This window comes from Chlamydomonas reinhardtii, chromosome 16, assembly GCF_000002595.2.
Source record: "Chlamydomonas reinhardtii strain CC-503 cw92 mt+ chromosome 16, whole genome shotgun sequence".
NCBI classification, from domain to species: Eukaryota; Viridiplantae; Chlorophyta; class Chlorophyceae; order Chlamydomonadales; family Chlamydomonadaceae; genus Chlamydomonas; species Chlamydomonas reinhardtii.
In genome coordinates, this window is record NC_057019.1 from 3,553,674 (window position 1) to 3,571,888 (window position 18,215).

Genomic DNA, 18,215 nt, shown 5'->3' on the forward strand with positions numbered 1-18,215 from the left:
GCCCGGAAAAATCTTAAGGTTTGAGCAAAGTACCCGCGACTCCGCTCGCTCAGAGTAGAAGCATATGCTGTGGGTGCGTGTATCAAACGTATGCTGTGGGTGCGTGTATCAAACGTATGCTGTGGGTGCGTGCAGCGAGGAGCGAGTTGTGATTACAAGCGATGAAAGTAACCTGATGCATCCATGTTTATATATCTCACAACCTAACTCTGCAATTATATGCCGCTGTCGCAGCCTGGTGCGACTCACGAGTTTTGCCGGAAATTCGCCCAAGTTTTGCGCGAGTTTTGCGTGAATTCCCCGCCAGTTTTTTCCGAGTTCCCGCGCCCCGCCCGCGCGTGTCCGCCCCGCCCGCGCGTGTCCACCAGCGACTTTCATGCATTCCAGCGAGCCCCGCCCGCGCTGCAGCCCAACTGTCAACCGTGTGAAACCGTGTGCGCCCAGAGGCAGCTCATGGAAACCGGGTCAGCCCCATACGTCTCTCTGAGCTTACACGCAGCTCACACACGCAGCTTCCCAGACGGCGCGCGCACGACTATGCACTCCCACTCGCGCGCCGCGCCAACCGGCACACCCGCCATGCTCCACCGTGCTCAGACGCAGCTTCCCACACGCGTGCGCGCTCAACTGCCAGCTCCCACTCGCGCGCCTGTCGACTAGCGCCAACTGCACGTGTGCGTCACTGCAGTCAGGTAGCTTCCAAGCCGGGCCGCCGTACAACTACCTGCTCACACTCGCGCAGCTGCCGACTGCCATGCTACCTCCTGTACGGCTGAGGGGGGTTGGGGTGCCGTACACGAGTTAGTTGGGGATTAGTCGGAGCTGTCCTAGAACCCCATCATACTATTTTTTATTCCCCCGCACCAACTGCCCACCCGCAGCAACCAAACTGCAAGCTATGCGAGGCCTGTCCCATTGCGCCATCCCTAGCACCCTTAGGGCGCCGCTGCTCCCCACGATACATCATCAGTCCTGCGGCCGCAGCGGCCGCATGCCCACCCGTCGCGCCGAGGCAATGCGCACGCAGTCGCCCACGCCCGCCATCCCCACCATCACCACCCACTGCTCCTGCGGGGCCACACCAGCACAGCCGGGAGGGGAGGGCCTCAGAAGGCAGGTCCGACAGGAGGCGCTCAGGACGATGTCTCCAACAGCTATTAAACCCACATAAAAGGTGGCAACTTCGCGGTTTCGGTGTCTTCGCGGACGCCTGACGGCACTCTACACGAGCTCTCACCTCGCTTGCGCCGCCAAGTGCGTCTGGGCTGAACCGCAGCCGCAGGGTCTCCTGAGTACGGCAATTGGTCAGGCTCAGCTCCACACTGCCGCCACCCCCCAGCTGCCCTGCAGCGCCGCCGGCGCCACCCCCCAGCTGCCCTGCAGCCCCGCCTCCAGCGCCTGCCCCAGACGGCGCTGTCTCTGCCGATGTCGATGTCGAGGCCGCTGCTGTCGCTGGCACGGCCTGCGCCCCTGCGGGGTCTGACCGCCGGGCTGCGTCCAGGCTGAGAACCAGCGTGTCGCCCTCCACCCACAGCGGCTGCGATCAGGGAGGGCCGGGCGTGTGGGAGGGCAATGATTGGTACAGAGAAACGAGGGGGCGGCAATGATAGGAAACCCCGCGAAGTCGAGTGCTGCAAGAGGCACAGCCTCCCGCGCGTCAACCGACCGACCCGGCAAACGCCATGCGCTCTATTCACTTCAGGTTGCAGTAGCGCTTCAGCTCCGGCGTTGCCGTTACAACGGTCGCACACGAGCGGCAGCTGCCACAGGGGCGGGCTGCCCACACTGTATCCCTGGCACCGCAGCCGTTGCGGCAGTCGCGGCACGCACCGTGTGCCCCAGGAGGCGCGTCCGGCCGCCCTGCACCTTGGAGCCCGACCGCCGGTGAGTCCACCAGCCGTGGCACGTGCTTTCCCTGCTCGCGGAGGGGCGAACAGGGTTAGCGGGCAGCATTCTGTCATCGGCGTACAGAATCTTAATGTTTCATAGAGATATGACACGCATGGGTCGATGCCATCCCCTTTTATCTCTCCCCCAACACACACTCGCACTCAGCTTGTTTTCTCCGGTGTACACACACACGCTCGGTGCTCCGCTTGGGTACTTAACACACGCACACACATACACGCGCCGTCGGGGCGGCCTTCTGATTCTGTTCTTCACGCACGCACCAGGTGGCGTTGGTGTTCCTCTTGCTCTGGTCCAGTCCGGCCAGCTGCCCCCGGCACATGACGCCCACGAACATGGGCTGGTTGGCGCGCCCCTCATCAGCGCCGGAGCCGCCCCCGGGCTGCTGTGGCCCCTGGCCCCCGGGTCCTGCCCCCGCAGCAGCCCTGTGCACGCGCAGTGACCAGCAGATATTTGAGTGCTCATACTCCGTTAGTGCTCAAAACCTCCACCATTGCTCAAGCGGCCCCACACCAGGGTACGCTGCCAACGAACCTGTTCGCGCCGCCGTCAGCTCCCAGCCCTGCTGCAGGCGCGGCCGCCCCAGCCGCCACCCCCGCGCCAGCTGCACCAACCGCCCGCCCTGCACCGAATCGCTCCACCTCCAGCACCACCTCCACGTGCGTGTCGAAGTGGCTGTGCGCCGCGGCGGCCACCGCGTAGGCGCCCGAGCCGCCGCCGCCACCCGTGCGCCGCGCCACGGTTTGGTAGCCGCAGGCGGTGGTGGTGCTACTGCCGCTGCTACTGCCACCGGTGCTGTCGCTGAGTGCGATGTAGGGCGAGGAGAGCGTGGGGCTGAAGATCTCCGTAAACCTGTGGAGCGTGCAGCAGTCTGGGGGTGGTAAGGACCGTGATAGAAGAACAGGGCACGCAGCAGCAGCTGCCCGACCTCAGCCTCCGCCACTGCTTCCACATCCGCCTGCCCCTCCCTCCCTCTCACCCACACCCGCACCTGCAGGGTACGTGCCGCTGCAACTGCAGGAAGTCCACCAGCACCAGCAGCTGCTCAGGTGGCGGGGGGTGGGGGGAGGGTGCAAGGATTGGTACAGAGAAGTGGAGCGAGGAAGACAGCAGGCGTGGGGTGGGGATGGGGGTGGGGGCTACATTCATGATTATTAAGAAGTGAAGGCGTAGCCAGGTACAGTAGCAGGGGGCAGGTGGCAGCAGCAACTGGAGCAGGTGCCGTGAGGGGCGTGGACATCACGCGCCCAATCCTCGCGGTGGTAAACGCCACAGATTGTCCCGAGTACTCAATCACGACACTCGGATCGGAGGCAACCATGGAAACCGTAGTCACACACACACACACACACACACACACACACACACACACACACACACACACACACACACACACACACACACACACACACACACACGCACGCACGCACGCACACACACACACACACACACACACACACACACACACACACACACACACACACACACACACACACACACACACACACACGCCCGCTCACCTGCTCCTGGCGGTCCTGCTCCACCCGCACCTCCGCCAGTGGCGCCTCCGGCCCCGCCAGGTCGCAGCCGCGCAGCCAGTTGACCAGCGCGGCGAACAGGTGCGGGTCGTAGTCCAGGAACACGGCGCCAGTGGGGTCGCTGAGGGTTGAGGGTGGGCGTGTAGTTGGGAGGGGTGAGATGTGTGTTTGTGTGGGGCGGGGGCGGGGGGGGGGGGGGTGGGGCCGTGTCAGGTGGGTGGGGCATGAATGCATGAGGTACTGGGGGCTTGGGGTTGGGTACCTGCCTTCAGCCCACGCTTGCACCCCGCCGCTTTCTCCACCCGGCTCACCGGGTCAGGTGGTCGTCCCATCCGCCGCTGAACATGGTCGCCAGCAGCGAGTCAGGGACCAGCGTCAGAGTCTGCGAGGGGTGAAGGAAACCCGCAGGGCCGTGTGTGCAAGGTGGATGTGTGAGGTGTGAGGGGCGTACAAGACCCGACACATTGTTGCTCGGGCACAGCCTTCACGGATTCATGCTGCCCTCCTGTGTCTTACACTCAATGACTGCCTCAACGCCCTCCAAGATTCCACAGCCTGATCGCCACCACAACCTCCGTTCCGCTGCCGCGCGCCGCCCCACCCCAGTCCCGCCCCCGCCCCACCCCGCCTCAGCCCCGCCCCGCCCAAGCCCCGCCCTGCCCCGCCCGCCGTACTCACCCTGCGGCTGGTGGCCAGCGCTGTGCCGCCCACGTTGAGTCGGATGACGTCAGACGCCCCGGACTGCCCCAGCACTGAGGACATACGCTCATTGGCGGCGGACAGCCGGACCTGTAGGCGGAGGAAGGGGCATGGGGGAGAAGGAGGTCACGCAGGCGCGCCTTGGCAGCGCCAGCCCCTCCCATTGCAATTGAGACAGCCGCTGTCAACGCAGCGCATTCATCGTCGCAACCTACATCACACGGCAGCCAGCGGCACACCATGTGTGCTGCACACGTGCACCTGCACAACACGCCGTCCCGCCCTCCTTCCCTGCCCCAGTAAGGTGCAGAGCAGCGACTGCACCCACCGCCGCCGCCGCCATGCTGCGCTCCCTCTCCGCCAGCGCCTTCATCTTGGCGTCCACCGCCTCCGTCAGCTTCGCGAATTGCAAGGCCAGGTCATCAGCGGCTGTAGCGGCGGCAGCAGCCGATGTTGCCTCAGAGCTGGGCCCTGCGGCGGCTGCCGCGGGGCCGAATATAGAGGAGGTGGCTGGTGGTGCTGCGCCGCTAGCTGGGGCGGTGCCGTTGGCAGCCGCGCTTTTTGGAGTACCGTCCTGGGCGCAAGGGTGCGGAATGCAGCACAGTGAACGGGTGCAGCGGGCCTGGCGTGGCCGGCAGCCTCGCAACCCGCTCTGCACGCCACCCTCCCTTCCCTGCTCGCCACCGCCACCGCACTGGCTATTCCTCTGTACACCAACCACGCAGCTCACCATGGCGTCTGGGCCTCCTTTCCGTGCACCCGTTTAACTCCCAGGACTCAAATATAACAGTGATTATTGACTCGGGAGTCGGGGGCCGTCACTCGGGTTGCTGTATCTTTATGACTTTATCATAGTGTTTTACCACGCTGGCTGCTAGCACCGAGAAAGAACAGAATGCAAGGGTTAGGGCACGCATTGCTTCAGTGATTGCTGTGATTCAGGGCACGCATGCCCATTCGCCTCGTTAAAACGGCTGTTCCAAGTTTTGGCCCCGCCGTCCTGGCATTACCTGAAATCTCGTAAACCACCTTCTCCCTTACTCTTTGTACTGTGAGACAAGCGAAGAAAGACGGTCCAGTTCTCTCGCGCTCCTCTCTATCCCTTCGCTAATTCTAAAATGAGTTGTGGCCTTTCACGAGAAGTAAGAAGCTGAAATAATAAGGCTGGTTCCATAATTCAGAGTAATTGAGAGCTTTAGTACAACCCAGCGTTCTTCCTGACCTGGTTTCACAGGTCTTGAAATGGATTCTAGGCTTGGACCTGTCATACGCGGTCAAGAATCCAAAACGGTAAGCTTCTATGCGTGCGAGCGCCTTATGGCCATCGCTGAGGCCGCGCGGCTTGTCTCTGCAGGGACTTCGCCAATGGTTTCCTATACGCGGAGATCTTATCGCGGTGAGATAGGGGCTTGCGTCACTGACAGATGGTTCTGGGGCTTGCACCGGGCTCAGACAGGGCGGAGCGGGGCGCGGGGGTCTCAAGTGACACTGGCTCTTCCAACCATGGATACGGGCTGCCGGTCTTTGCGTATCAGAGTCTGTCCAGGCCTGACACAGTGGATAACACGGAACATTACCTGGAAACTGCTGGCAGTAGTTTCGGCGACAGGGCCAGGCAGACCGCAGGCCGTCCACACGCTGTTCGCTGTTCGCCGCTGTGTCCGCCCTGCTCCACGCTGCCGCAGGTACTACCCCCAGGACATCGCCATGCACAGCTTTGAAAACGTGGCCAGTATGGAGCGCAAGAAGTCCAACTGGGCGCTGCTGGAGAAAGTCATCAAGGTCAGCAGCGGCAGCAGCAGCAGTGCGGGGCAGTAGCAGCAGTAGCAGTGGGGGGCGCGAGTGGACCGAGGTTTTGGGTGGAGTGCTTGGGAGCAGCCGCAGTAGCAGTAGAATAGGAAGAGGCGTGGCTACAGGAGGCGGTGCGGCAAACATGGTAGTTGGCAAGTTCGCTCAGAGACTCAAAACTGACGCGCCTGTGCCCTGCTGGCCCGCTCGCACCAAACCACACGAATGCAGCGGAAACGCATCCCTATAGACCGCGGCCAGATTGAGGCGGTGATTGCGGCCGACGGCGACGCCGCGGTGGAGGTGCTGCAGGCCATTTTTACCTTCATTCACAGCCCCTCCTACGAGTGAGTGGGGTTGCGGAGCTGGCTGCAGATCGGGCGCGCAGCTGCGCCGCGATCGCACACGGGCGCCGCTTTGCATAGGTCCACATTCGGTCTGACGCAGCGTACGCGCATGTGGCGGTGGTGGTGCGGCTGCAGGGCTTCCAAGGCAGGCGGTGGCGGCGGCGGCGGCGGCTCGGACCAGGCGGCGGCGCGGGACCGCGGGTACGACGCCTCCACCAGCGACCAGCCCGACTTCGTGCCGCTGCCGGGGGCGGCGGCTGGCGGCGGGTACGGCGGCAACGGGCAGTACGCGGCGCAGTACGACGCGCAGCAGCAGATGTACGGGCAGGTGAGGGAACCGGATCATTGTGGCCACCTCGCAGGCGTTTGCCACGGGTAGGTTTGTCAAGCAGGAGCCAGTGGGAGCCAGCTGTAGCGTGGCCTGCTGAACCAGCCCTGTGTCCCTTGCTTGTAGGCGCCAATGGCCATGTACTTTGGCGGCGGCGGTGCAGCAGCGGGCGGTGGCTATGCGGCCCAGGCCCAGCAACAACAACAGCAGCAGCAGGCAGGAGGGTACGGCGCGTATGGCGGCTACGCAGCACAGGCGGCCCAGCAGCAGCAGCAACCACAACAGCAGCAGCAGCAGCAGCAGCAACAGTATGGGTATGGCTATGCACAACAAGCGCACGTAGGCGGCGCCGGAGGCGGCGCCGGCGGGGGCGGGTATGCGTCACAGATATCGCAGCAGCAAAGAGGGGGCGGGGCGCGATCTGTGGAGCCTGGGCGGGGGCAATACGCCGCGCCCGAGGCCGAGTCATCGCAGCAGGCGACAGCGGGTGGCGGCTATGCCGCTTCCTACGCCCATGTGTATGCGGAGCAGATTCGGCAGCAGGCCCAGGCGGCGGGCTACAGCCTTGAGCAGCAGCAGCTGGTGTACCAGCAGGCGCTGTATCAGTACCAGCAGCAGCAACACCAGCAGCAGGCGGCCATGGCGGGCGGCGCGGGGGCAGGCGGCGCGAGCCAGTCGCCGGAGCGGGAGGGGCTGCCGTACAGCCGCAAGCCACGGCCCGTGGACTTCAAGCCCTACGACCTCAAGGTGCGGCACTGCAGCCTGTCTGTGGATGTGGCAGCTCGCCCTGTTCCATCGGTTACGCTTTCACACGATAGTCATCTGGTTTCCATGTTGTACAGACTGAAAGCCGCCCATCCGATCACGGCACCACCGTCCGCCTTTATCGACTCGGGCTCATGCAAGCATATTACCCGCGCACAACCCTCATCCCCTCCTCCATCTCCATGCCTGCCTCACCTGTCCCCTGCCAGGACTTTGAGGACAAGCAGTACAACGTCAAGGCGGGCAAGGGCTACTGGCAGCTGGGCAAGCTGGGACCGGACTTGGAGACCGAGGAGCTGCAGGCAAAGGTGTGCGCGGGCTGTCGGTGTGGAGCCAGGCTGCCTGTGCATGTAGCATGAAGCGTCAGGGAAGCCACTGCGTGTCATTTACATGCCCAGGCCGCGTGCCTAACCCCGACGCCCCGCTTGGCCTCGCCTTCCGCCCCTGCTGCCTGTAGCGCGAGGCGAAGGAGAAGATCAAGCGCATGGCGGAGCAGGTGCGGGAAGAGAACGCGCGCAAGGCAGCGGAGGAGGCAGCACGGAGAGCCAACAGCCGGGCCAAGCAACGGCCCGGCGGTGACGGCTACGCAGCGGCGGCAGCGGCCGCGAGCGGGAACGGCGGCGCACCCTCATCTGCGCCTGCGGCGGCGGCACAGGCCCCCGCGGCGCCAGCTGCTTTTGGTGGCGGTGGCGGCGGCAAGGACAAGGAGCCTAGTGCGCGGGAGCGGGCGCTGCAGTTTGCGCGGAACATTCCCAAGCCGGAGCCCAAGCCGCAGAAGAAGGCGGCCACTGCTAACGAGGTAGGGGCTGTGGACGCGGAGGCGCAAGGCACCTGTGGGAGGATACCGTACGGTAGTACGGCGCGAGCAGGGGAAAACATGGTCGTGGGCACAGTCTTTGCCTCACGATTTGCCTGGATCTAGGCCATGTCCATAGTTGAGCCTTCACCGCAGCCTGCTAGCTTGTTTTGTTTTGGTGGCTCGCGTACCACTGTAAGGGCGGTCTGCAGCAACTCCGCGTCTTTATGAATAGCAGAGACAGGGGCATGCAGTATAATCGTCGCACCTTGACCTATGACGGCCAGCTTAATACACGGCACGACTGCACCCGCCCGTCTGCCCCCCTCCCTTGCCTCTGCGCCTCAGGAATTACCGGCCCCTGTGCTGAGCGAGCTGGAGCAGCTGGAGCGGCAGCATCAGGAGCGGCAGCAGCAGGTGGACAAGATCCGGGCGGAGCTGGCGCGCATCCTGTAGCTGCGTTGGCAGCTGCGGATTTGCAGGGGTGCTACAGGGATACGTTGGCAGGCAAGCCGTGGGCCGTGCGACGATGGTTACACGGTTGAGGAATGTCATGCAGCATGGGGCTATTGATTCAAGTGTTAGGACTGATTATCTGCACCACGGCGTGTGCAGCTTTGATGCGAGCAGGCAGGAACGACCGACGCTGTGGGGCCACCAGCAAGTGGGCCACCAGGGTGCAAGCGGGCATGCAGGCGGCAGTCGCCAGCCAGGCGGAAGGGGTTTGGGAGACCTCTGAAGCTGAAATGGATCATGCTGGACTGGTCGTGGATGCTGTGCCACGCCGCGCAGTTGGGGAGTCTTGTCACACTTTTGCTCCACACGAGCACCTTGTGCGACTTGCAGTTGTGGAGGGGCTAACCGTGGGGTCAACCCTTGCGCGCTGGCCACTTCACCTGCAAATTTTTCGGAGCAAGACACGAACATCCATTATAACTCGAAGCGCATATCATGGCAGCGGTGCCACGAGTTCAAGACGCGCCCGCGCTGAAAGTGCCACCACTTTGTCGATGTTTGACACAGTGCTTGTAAGCTGAGCCCATGCCCATGCAATTGAGCATGGCATCGGATGTTGTGTTTGCGGCCCAGGCTTGAAGAACCTGCTGGTGCTCGTCGTGTGTAAGCAGTCGCGGTATGCAGCGTCTGTGCACATGCGGTCTATCCATGCAGTCTATCAAGTACCAACTGTGCCACGCGTGTAACAGATTATAGCTCGCGGGTTGTCGGGTCTGATGCCTTCAGACTTCGCACTCCTGATCGGCTGGTTAGGGCTGCGTTCTTTTGCTGACAAGCGTTCAACCACGTTGCGCATTCCTCAACATCCACAGACTATTAAGCTCTACGTCCAGAGGTATTATACTGTGGCTTGAAATGGAAGACATCCTCAAACTGCTCGCGAACGGGGCAGATGTGACGCCATTCACCTTTCCAGCGGGAATGCTAGGTTCTGCGGGCGGGTCGGTCACGCTGGGCGCGTCCAACCTGGTGAGCCCAGGGGCTTACTAGGTGCTTACTGGGCATTTTCCGTCCCGGCGGCCTCGAGCGTCCGCTGTTGCGCAGCCGCGGCCTCGCTGATTCCGTGCTGCTTGCGCACTTGTGCGCTTTCCGGTGCCCGGGCGCAGGGGCGAGGGCGCGCAAAACTTACTAACTCAGCAAACCTCCAAACTCAGCAAGTCCCTCCCGCCCGCGCGCAGGACCTGGCGCTGGCACTGCAAACAGGAAACATTCCCTCTTTCATTATGGGCTCGTTGGGCTCCGGCGGGGCCGCTCCGCTGCCCCTGCCTGCTGCGCTCGCGCTCCCATCTCTGGAGCTGCCAAAGGTGAATCCCGCGTCCAGACACTATCCACCTGTGATTGGTATTCCCATTTAACTCGCTTCCGGTTCCTGCCCGATCTACGCAGCTACTAAGCCTGGACGTTGGGCTCGATGGAATGGGCAACAAGGGTCAAGGCGTCGACCTGAACGGCAACGGAAACAGCTCAGATCCAAGCGGTTCAGGAGGCGCCCTGCCCCCCCGGAGCCGTAGCGGTCGGGGCGGTAATAACGCAGCGGCCCTGCTCGCGGACGCACGCGTTCGGGAGCTCCTGCTCGACGTGCAGCAGCCGCCCATCCCTGCCCCAGCCGCGGCTGCAGCGGCTCGCAACCTCAAGCGTGAAGCTGAGCAGGCCATCGCCGCAGGCACAGCGGCCGGGGGTGGCGGTGGCGGTGGCGGCCGCAACAAGCGGCAGGCTGTCCGCGCGGACGACGACGAGGACGATGAGGACTTCCGCCCCAGCCGCGCGGCCGGGAGGCAGGCAGCTGCAGCGGAAAAGGCCGAGAAAGCAGCAGTGGCGGCAGCCGAGAAGGCGGCGGCGCTTGCCGCAGCCGTGGCTGCGGCAGCGGCGGAGCGGGATGAGGAGCCATCCCCGCCCCGCGGCAAGGCGGATAACAAGCGCAAGCCGCGGTCGGACGACGGTTCAGACGGCTCGGACGGCTCCGATACGTCATCAGGTGCGCGGCGGGTGCGCCTGTGTCAGCTAATCACGCGCCGCACTCCTAGAGCTTGGCCTCCGCTTGTGGCCCCTGGGATGCTTTTTATTGTTGTTGCGGCTGGTATGCGGGACTTGAAGCACAGCGTGACCGCCTAGGCATTTGCCTGTCCTTGACTCCACCGAAATCCCTCCTCCTTACGAAAACCCAGATTCCGCGGGTGGGCGTGGCAAGGCGCCGGCACGCGGGCGCGGCGGGCGCGGAGCGGCGCCCAAAGACCCGGCGGCGCGCGCGCAAGCGCGGCAGCTCAAGAAGCGTGACCTGAACCGTGAGGCGCAGCGGCGCTTCCGCGACCGGCAGAAGGCGGCGCTGGCGCTGCTGGAGAGCACGACGCAGAGCCAGCAGCGCGAGATTGAGGCGCTGCGGCTAACCAACAAGCTGCTGGAGGAGCAGTACCGGGTGAGTGCATAGCTGTACAGGAGGCGAGGCGAAGGGGCGGGCGATTTGAGGGCGCGAGGCTTTGGCTGGATTGGAGCGCTTGCGTTGTTGAGTTGAGCCAGCGCATGGACGATACGTCGTGTGCGCCTTGTTTCGTTCCCACCCTATGGCAAGGGGAAATACGGTAACTATTGAGCTAAGGCTTGACACTAACCCACTGCATCCGCTTCATCTGACCCTCCGTGCTCGGCTGCCCGCCCTTTTACTGTGTCTCGCTCTCTGACAGGTGCTGATGGAGCAATACAAGGGGCTTCAGCTGCGCTTTGTAACGCTGCAAGTGAAGGTGGGAACCGGAGCCGGCGGCGCGGGTGACACCGTGCCAGCGGGCGGCAAGTGACGCAGCTAAGGAGACGAGCAGGCGGATGCGAGCGCGCGTGGAAGTGGGCCTGAAATGCGATGGCCTTCCAAAGGCTGCACAGTGGCGGCCGTGGAGGAGGATGTTTGTCAACAGCGAGGTGCACCGCAGCTGCTGGTCCTCTCGCAGCCGTTCGCGACGCGCCGTGTAGCAGTAGTGGCGGGCACTTATGATCCGCACACGGGATTGCTATTCATGGACATAGGGCATGGACGTACAGGTCCCTGCGCGCTTGGAACCATCATTTGTGCCATAGATGTACAGCTGGGGGTTGCTCGTGGTGGTGCTGCTGTCCCGACCCAGTTCGCCGCAGCTGTGCATGCCTGTGTGCAGCACATGGGGCGGTAATCTGAAGCGGCGGTATGCGGCGGTATGCTTGGCTCAGGGCTCCTAATATTTTGATCCTTGATAAGTGAACGAGGCAAGTGGGCTTACGATGGGACACAACGCGTGAGGTCAGGACTGGACGACTACACCCACTTGATGCGGGCTCGTCACGCGTGGTATGTATATGTGACATAGGTCTGGTGTATGTCAGGCACATGCACAAGTGTGTGTTGTTATGGGTTTAACATTTCTTGCAGGGCAAGGGATACACATTGGGGTATGTGCCCGGCGTGTGCTAGGGCACGGGTGGCAATAAAGCAGGGACCCTGGCGCTGGCTCGTAGTCGTCGAGAGGACGGCATGGCGCCATGTTTGGCACAGACATAAAGAAAGACAGCATTGCGATGGATGCAGATGCATGCACTTGGTAAATGCCACACCAAGGGGAGCGCTGCGGGGGTATCAGACGGGGCACGGGAGTCCGGTAGATGTGTTAAATGCATTCTTGAGAGAAAGAGTGTACCGTATGGGCAGGACTCCGGCATTTGGTTCCGGTGCGCTTGTATCAGTGACTTTGCGTGGCGTGGAAGTTTGCGAATGCGGAAGTTAGTGAGCAGTGGTGTGGCGAAAAGGTTCATACGCGGAAGGGTGCATATCCTGAAGACATTCTTTCGAATAGAGGCGGGAGTCCGTGCAGGTCCGTTGTCACGGATTTGGATTCCATGAGTGTTCACGTGGCAAGTACTGCGGCTTCCATAAGCGGGCGGCTTCGGCCATTGGGCCATGGCTGGTTTGGCCGTAGCTCATGTAATCATTACGTATCCCTGTGGAGCCGTTCCGTTACAGTGCCCCCGGATGACCCTCTGCCTCAAGAGGCCTCTAGCCGCAGCAGCGTCACAGACCGCACTAACTGCAACAAGCCACTTTGGTCTGGTGGCCAAAGCGCCTTCGTTGTATCTTGACACTTTGCAGGGGGGGGGTAGGAACAAACTTTTTTGACCCCATGCCACTCCCGGGCCCGACCGACCGACCGACCGACCCCCCCTACCGTACGACCCCCCAAAACCCCCTCAGAACCCCTTAGTTTTTTGTCAGGTTGGTGCCAATTGACTGCTCTCGGTGAGCTCTATCGCTATGTAAATGATCTCTATCGATGAGCTCTATCCATTTGAGGCATGGGGTCTGTTTCGGAAGACTCTACCCCCCCCTGCACTTTGCACCAGTTGTTCAAGGTTGTCTTCAAGGTTCCTTTGCCAGCGGAACACCCCGATGTGTCTACTGTTCTATACTTGCGCAGGCAAGGCGTGCTGCAGTGCTATCAGCCCTGTGTGCACATTTACACTGAAAGCCAATTAAATCATACACGTCTTCATTTGTTTCAGCAGCATTTCAGCAGCTAAGCTCCATGCAAAGTCAACCCAACGTGTTTGCCCCGGACATAGATAGTCCGCGTCATGGCCACCAACTCCAACAATCCCGTCTCCCGCAACCCGCGGCGTGCACCGTACCCCTAGTTGCCAGCCTTACAGCCTGCTATTGCCGTGTGCCGCTTGCCTGCAGCTGCCCCTGCAGCTCAGTATCCGCCCACGCGCACGAGGCCGCCCTTCTTGCCGTGCACCATGCCGGCGCCGTCGAAGCCGCCCTGCCATTCGGCGCGCTGCTGCCCGCGGTCGCCCTGCGCACATGAGCAGCCGTCAGTGCTAGAGTTGCTATGGCTGCAAAGCCAGAGAAAAGCATGCAATGCGTGTTTCTTCTGTATGGTGTTGACTCTCATGCACATTTGCGTGTCAACAACGGCTATGTGCACGGCGCGGCGCTTTGCCCTCACCACGTGGCTCGGCGCAGCAGGCTGGTCCCACGGCTGGAAACAGAGCCACTGCACCACATCCCGGCCCCTTGAACCTTGCATGCTTGCCCGGAGGCGCGTTCCCCGGATCACCTCCACCAGCCGCTGCGCGCTGACGCCCCCCCTCCCTTTGCCCGCCCCGACCCACCTTTGTCCGCGCCGCCTTCTTGTTGAACTTGTACTCTGGCCGCTTGGACTTGTCCTTTGCCGACTGTGCCGCTAGCCCCTCGAGCAGATCCAAATCCGCCGCGTCCAAGTCATCACCGGCCATCACCGCCGCCGCGGCCAGCGCGGCGCGCCCCACCTTCTCTCCCGTGCCCGCCGCCGCCCCTGACGTCGATGGCTCCTCGCCGTCGTCGTCCTCTTGCCCCTCCTCCCCCCCGTCGTCCCCTGACCCTGACCCTGATCCTTCCGCCACTCCTGCCGCTGCCGCCTCCGCCTCCGCCCGCTCCGCGGCCTCGCTGCTGGCGTCCGCCGCCGCCGCAGCCGCCAGCGCCACCGCCGAAGGCGCCTCCGTCTCGCCCGGCACCCAGCCTATGGGCTGCACCCCTGGCGGCAGCAAGCAGTAGACCAGCTTGCCGTTGGTGTAGTCGCGCAGGATCTGGCGGCCCGCACGTGTCTCGTCAGGCAGGCCCGAGCCAGCCGTCCAGCCGCGCAGCACCGCGTACGCCCTGTAGGGGCGAGTGTTGTGTGGGCGCGTTTAGGCTTGTGTGTGCTGCCGTGTGAGCAGGCTCGGGAGCGGTGTCAGAGAGCACAAAAGGAGAAGGGAAATGCTTAGGTCGTGTATGCAATGGTGGGCGTGCGCTTGCGGCGGCCAAGGCTGTTTGCCCCTTCCCTTTCCGCAACCCACGCAGCCCTATGCCCGAGCCACCCAACCCCAGCCCCACCTGAGCAGCTGCTCCGCGGTGGGCGGGCTGGTTGGCGGCAGGTGCTTCGGCGCCGGCGGCAGCTTGATGCCGTACACCCGCCCCAGCTGCTCGCGGCCGCAGCGCTTGGCCACCACGTCCACGGGCTGCCGGATGTCGGTCAGGCGGTCAATGGGCACCACGCCCGCAGCCACCATGTCCGCGCGGCTCTTGGCGTACTTGGGCATCACCAGACCGGGGCAGTCGCACAGCACGCAGTCGGGGCTCACGTGCAGCGTCTGGAAATGCTTGGTCTTGCCTGCGAGCGTGACAAGGGGACAGACGGTGTGGGGATACCGCGTCGTATTGAAACCGCTTGGGCACCAATCCAGGCTTTGCCGCCCTAACCTAACCCCTGTACTCGGGGACCCTGCCCCCCACCCTTTCCCCTCCGTGTGTGCCACATTGGTGTGGCGTGCCGCGCTTCTCCGCCCCCATTAGCTGCCCCGCCTCACCTGGCGTGGGCGCCACGGCGGTCTTCTTGGCTCCGAAGAGCGCGTTGATGGTGGAGGACTTGCCCACGTTGGGGTAGCCCACCAGCCCCACCATGTGCTTGCGCTCCTTGTCGCCCGCGCGCGGGTCGTCCTCGCCAGCCGCCGCCACGGCGGCGCAGCACTTGGCCTCAAACAGATCCAACAGCTCGTCCACATCCAGGATCCGGATCCGGGGGTCCTCCTTGGCGGCGGCTTTGGGTTCCGTGGCGGCGCCGCTGCTGCCGGGCCCCGGGCCGGCGCCGGACGCCGCTTCGCGGCGCGCGGCGTAGACTGCCGCCACCTCTGCCGCCTCCGCCGCCTGAATCTGCTGCAGCTTTTTCAGCACGGCCGGCTCCACGCCCAGGGCGGCGGCCTCGGAGCGCAGCGCCTGCTGCTCCTGGATGACGGCGTAGGCCGACCAGAAGGCGTACTCCACACCCGCCTGCAGGTGTGAAGGTAGGCACGCGCAGCGGGGTCCATGTGCTCAATACGTGCGGTTGGGGAGTGATTTGGGTCTCGTTGCGCCTCACCCCCCGTGCGCCTAGTGAACCCTCTGCCCTGTCTCGCTCGACTCTTGTGAAGATGCGCATTGCTCAGATCTATGCCCTTGTACCGTACGACACATCAGGTAGAAGCCCACACGCTATTCCGAACGTGAAACAGCGGCTGGCTTTCCACCGTCCGCCCCTCCTGCCCTTTCTGTCCGTGCCATGCCCTCCGCCTCTCTGCCTTTCATGATAGACGCTTCGCTTTACGCGTTACGCTCTATCTGTAACCCTCGTCTCATGATCTGCGCCTCCTCCACCTCGCCCTGCTCCTCCCCCGCACCTTGTCAAAGTAGTCAGCCCAGGCGGTGCGCACGTGCGGCGGCAGCAGGTCCGCCTTGTTCAGCAGCAGCAGCGAGCTCTTGCTGGCGTGCAGCTCACGAGCCATGTTCTGAGGAGGTAGCAGGTGCGCGAGTGGCAGAGTGAGTTTGTGAGGCGGGGGAATTGTGGGTGCGTGTTTCCGCGGCCTATCTTGGCGGCGGCCTGGCGCCGCCAGCCGCGCTGCCCTGCCACCAGCACAGTGCGTGCCCGCTCTCCCTCCGCACAGCACCTCTTGAGCCGCTTCCTGCCACTGTTCGCACCACTGTTCGAACCCTCTCCACCACCCCTAACCCCGTGCCTCCACTCGCGCAAGCCCTACACGGCGCGCGGTTCACTACTACCGATCCCCCAGCCCCAACCATCCCCCAACCCCCCAAAGAAGCCGCTCCCACCTCCAAGTCCTCCGAGCGGTACAGCAGCGGGTCTCGTGCGTCCACCACCTGCACCACGATGTCGGAGCGCTCCAGCACACGCCACAGCTGCCGCCACACCTCCAGGTTCTTCTCAAAGGGCGTCAGCACCAGCTTCTCCTCCTCCTCCATGTGCGCCAGCGCGCGGCGCCAGCTTAGAAAGGCCGTGCGCTCCTGTGCGTTTGTGAGGTGGGGGCGGCGTGGCGATGGCACATTGGATATTTGGCACAGCGCTACGCGTTGCACAACCGCCCATTGGTCTGCCGTGCCTGTCGTGCCTTGCCACAAGTCCCCCGCTGGTTTGCAACAGCCGCACGCTTCCCAATTGCAAACACTGCCCCCACGGCCCAGCCCGGTCCTGCTCCCGCGCTCGGTCCTCTCGGGCTGTTCCGAGCCCAAGTCCCGTTCGGTTCGTTTGGCAATCCCTTACACGGTGTGACAACCATCCTTCCCGCCAACCTTCCCAACTCCTCCTTTCCCCTTTTCCTGGCCGCTCCTCAGCCATGGCTCCTCGCCTTGCTCCCTCTGCCCCGCCGACATCCACCTACCCTACGCAACTTTCAAAGGCCCACCCCGCATCCCGCCCACCGCGCACCGCCCTCGTCCCTCCACCTCACAATCCCACCCACCTGCAGGTCCAGCTGCTCCGCGCTCATGTCGGGCGTCCAGGCCGGCCGCCGCGGCAGCGCCAGGCGGTGCGCGTTGCGCGCCTCCGCCTCGGCGCGCTCCTCCTCGCGGCGCGCCTCCGCCAGCGGGTCCACCACGCCGGTGCTGATGACGATGCACTGCCCGCGCTCCGCCGTGAAATCGCGGTCCGCCAGGTCGGCCTGGAGGGGGGTAAAGGAGGTGGTGGTGGCTGGTGGTTATGGCGAGGAAGGTGTGATACGATTGCGGTTGGGAGGAGAGGCCCCTGATGGTGTGTGCAAGACGACGGCGCCCAGAATGCACGAGCCTGCCGCACGCACCCGAGGGCCCAGTCAGGTGTGCACACAGGCACGATGTACACAGCACACAATGCACACAGCACTGGCGCAAACACACTATTATGCCGGCAGTCTGGCTCCCGCCCCCTCACCATGGCCATGAGCTCGTCCAGATCGTTGCGGTCCAGCACCGACTGCATGTTGCGGCCCAGACCCGCGTCCGTGGTGTGCTTGAAGTTGGCGCCAATCTCCGCCTGCGTCTTGGGGGCAGTCTGTGCAGCGGCAGCGGCGGAAGGAAAGAGGGAGGGTGAGGGGAAAGAGGGGGGGTGAGGGTGCAGCGGGACAAGCGGCAGGCCGGGCTGTGGCGTGTGATGGGCAGGAACGTGGGAAGGTTGCGGGGGTAGCTGGGCGGGCGTGACGGCGAACGGCCGAAACGTCCCAGAGCTGTATCCTACACAGGATTGCTGGCGACGGGCCTCACAAGCGTCGGCGCTGGCATCGCCACTGCCACCAAGCTCGTCGCGCAGGAAGCAGCTGCTCTCGTGGCGCGCAGCATGGCCAAGACAGGAACGAGATGTTGCTGCCCTAGTACTGGCTTCACTGGCAAAGCCTGGTGCCGTTCCCATCGGTGACGGATGACTTTAAATAAAATGCACTCGGCCGTCACAACGCAGACGCTTTCCGCGTTGCGCACCTTCTTGTTCTTCGCCGCCAGAGTTGCGCCGACGCGCTCTCCGGCCTTGCGGGCGCGGCCATTGTGACGGCCCATCTTGTCGCTTAGTTAAAGTGCAGCGACGGGGTCTCCGCTAAGTGAAGAGCGCTTGCCCAACGTAACGAAACTCGAGCCTGCGACGATTCAGCTCACCGCAGCCGCTCGGCTGCACAGATAGAAGTTATTATCTGAAAAATAGCTATTGTGCCATTTGGTAGCAGTTGCGAGGCCTTTGGACTCACAATCGCAAAACCCCATCCGC

General features: G+C 63.5%; 5 protein-coding genes across 6 annotated transcripts in view; 2 read left to right on the top strand and 3 right to left on the bottom strand.

The window, feature by feature from the left end:
• CHLRE_16g679520v5 (uncharacterized protein) overlaps nt 1-172 on the bottom strand; it is a 2,996-nt gene extending 2,824 nt beyond the window's left edge. Inside the window, exon 1 of the mRNA XM_043071385.1 lies at nt 1-172. This exon is cut by the window's left edge and continues 422 nt beyond it. The gene's annotated coding sequence lies outside the window, so the exon portion shown is untranslated.
• A 305-nt stretch (nt 173-477) lies between these two features.
• CHLRE_16g679876v5 (uncharacterized protein) lies at nt 478-5,042 on the bottom strand. Of its 2 annotated transcripts, XM_043071393.1 has the most exons (12): nt 4,876-5,042; nt 4,474-4,719; nt 4,125-4,235; nt 3,758-3,828; nt 3,429-3,567; nt 2,900-2,949; nt 2,443-2,760; nt 2,172-2,333; nt 1,831-1,915; nt 1,238-1,537; nt 1,000-1,068; nt 478-772 (listed from the first exon to the last, which is right to left on the bottom strand). In XM_043071393.1, exons 1-12 carry the CDS (start codon nt 4,876-4,878, stop codon nt 758-760), a joined length of 1,569 nt encoding a protein of 522 aa, XP_042915742.1. In that variant the 5' UTR covers nt 4,879-5,042; the 3' UTR covers nt 478-757. The 2 variants fall into 2 exon arrangements, with proteins under 2 accessions (XP_042915742.1, XP_042915741.1); XM_043071392.1 differs by having other exon boundaries at nt 478-1,068.
• Nucleotides 5,043-5,142: 100 nt separating this feature from the next.
• CHLRE_16g680232v5 (uncharacterized protein) lies at nt 5,143-9,383 on the top strand. Its single transcript, XM_043071402.1, has 10 exons — nt 5,143-5,287; nt 5,380-5,435; nt 5,500-5,541; nt 5,831-5,927; nt 6,165-6,280; nt 6,416-6,608; nt 6,735-7,355; nt 7,583-7,681; nt 7,831-8,172; nt 8,518-9,383. Exons 1-10 carry the CDS (start codon nt 5,264-5,266, stop codon nt 8,623-8,625), a joined length of 1,698 nt encoding a protein of 565 aa, XP_042915743.1. The 5' UTR covers nt 5,143-5,263; the 3' UTR covers nt 8,626-9,383.
• A 69-nt stretch (nt 9,384-9,452) lies between these two features.
• On the top strand, nt 9,453-12,641 carry CHLRE_16g680588v5 (uncharacterized protein). The gene is made up of 5 exons (XM_043071410.1): nt 9,453-9,654; nt 9,864-9,989; nt 10,072-10,660; nt 10,851-11,098; nt 11,364-12,641. The coding sequence occupies exons 1-5, from the start codon at nt 9,541-9,543 to the stop codon at nt 11,472-11,474; spliced, it is 1,188 nt and encodes a 395-aa protein (XP_042915744.1). The 5' UTR covers nt 9,453-9,540; the 3' UTR covers nt 11,475-12,641.
• A 5-nt stretch (nt 12,642-12,646) lies between these two features.
• CHLRE_16g680944v5 (uncharacterized protein) lies at nt 12,647-18,142 on the bottom strand. Its single transcript, XM_043071418.1, has 9 exons — nt 17,936-18,142; nt 17,394-17,513; nt 16,948-17,145; nt 16,301-16,492; nt 15,871-15,978; nt 15,025-15,484; nt 14,552-14,828; nt 13,813-14,335; nt 12,647-13,493 (listed from the first exon to the last, which is right to left on the bottom strand). Exons 1-9 carry the CDS (start codon nt 18,008-18,010, stop codon nt 13,392-13,394), a joined length of 2,055 nt encoding a protein of 684 aa, XP_042915745.1. The 5' UTR covers nt 18,011-18,142; the 3' UTR covers nt 12,647-13,391.
• Between the last annotated feature and the right edge of the window lie 73 nt (nt 18,143-18,215).

Bases quoted from the DNA above. Each gene is read 5' to 3' on its own strand.
- CHLRE_16g680232v5 (XM_043071402.1), top strand. From the start codon at position 5,264: ATGAGTTGTGGCCTTTCACGAGAA. The intron at 5,436-5,499 runs GTAAGCTTCTAT...TTGTCTCTGCAG, and splicing joins GCGGTCAAGAATCCAAAACG to GGACTTCGCCAATGGTTTCC. The intron at 5,542-5,830 runs GTGAGATAGGGG...ACGCTGCCGCAG, and splicing joins TACGCGGAGATCTTATCGCG to GTACTACCCCCAGGACATCG.
- CHLRE_16g679876v5 (XM_043071392.1), bottom strand. The intron at 1,916-2,171 runs GTGCGTGCGTGA...CTCCGCGAGCAG, and splicing joins AGGAACACCAACGCCACCTG to GGAAAGCACGTGCCACGGCT. The intron at 1,538-1,830 runs GTGCGTGCCGCG...CCCTGATCGCAG, and splicing joins CGCGCCTCCTGGGGCACACG to CCGCTGTGGGTGGAGGGCGA.
- CHLRE_16g680588v5 (XM_043071410.1), top strand. From the start codon at position 9,541: ATGGAAGACATCCTCAAACTGCTCGCGAACGGGGCAGATGTGACGCCA. The intron at 9,655-9,863 runs GTGAGCCCAGGG...GCCCGCGCGCAG, and splicing joins CGCTGGGCGCGTCCAACCTG to GACCTGGCGCTGGCACTGCA. The intron at 10,661-10,850 runs GTGCGCGGCGGG...ACGAAAACCCAG, and splicing joins CGGCTCCGATACGTCATCAG to ATTCCGCGGGTGGGCGTGGC.
- CHLRE_16g680944v5 (XM_043071418.1), bottom strand. From the start codon at position 18,010: ATGGGCCGTCACAATGGCCGCGCCCGCAAGGCCGGAGAGCGCGTCGGC. The intron at 15,979-16,300 runs GTGGGAGCGGCT...CTACCTCCTCAG, and splicing joins ACCGCTCGGAGGACTTGGAG to AACATGGCTCGTGAGCTGCA. The intron at 14,829-15,024 runs GTGAGGCGGGGC...TCACGCTCGCAG, and splicing joins CGCCGTGGCGCCCACGCCAG to GCAAGACCAAGCATTTCCAG.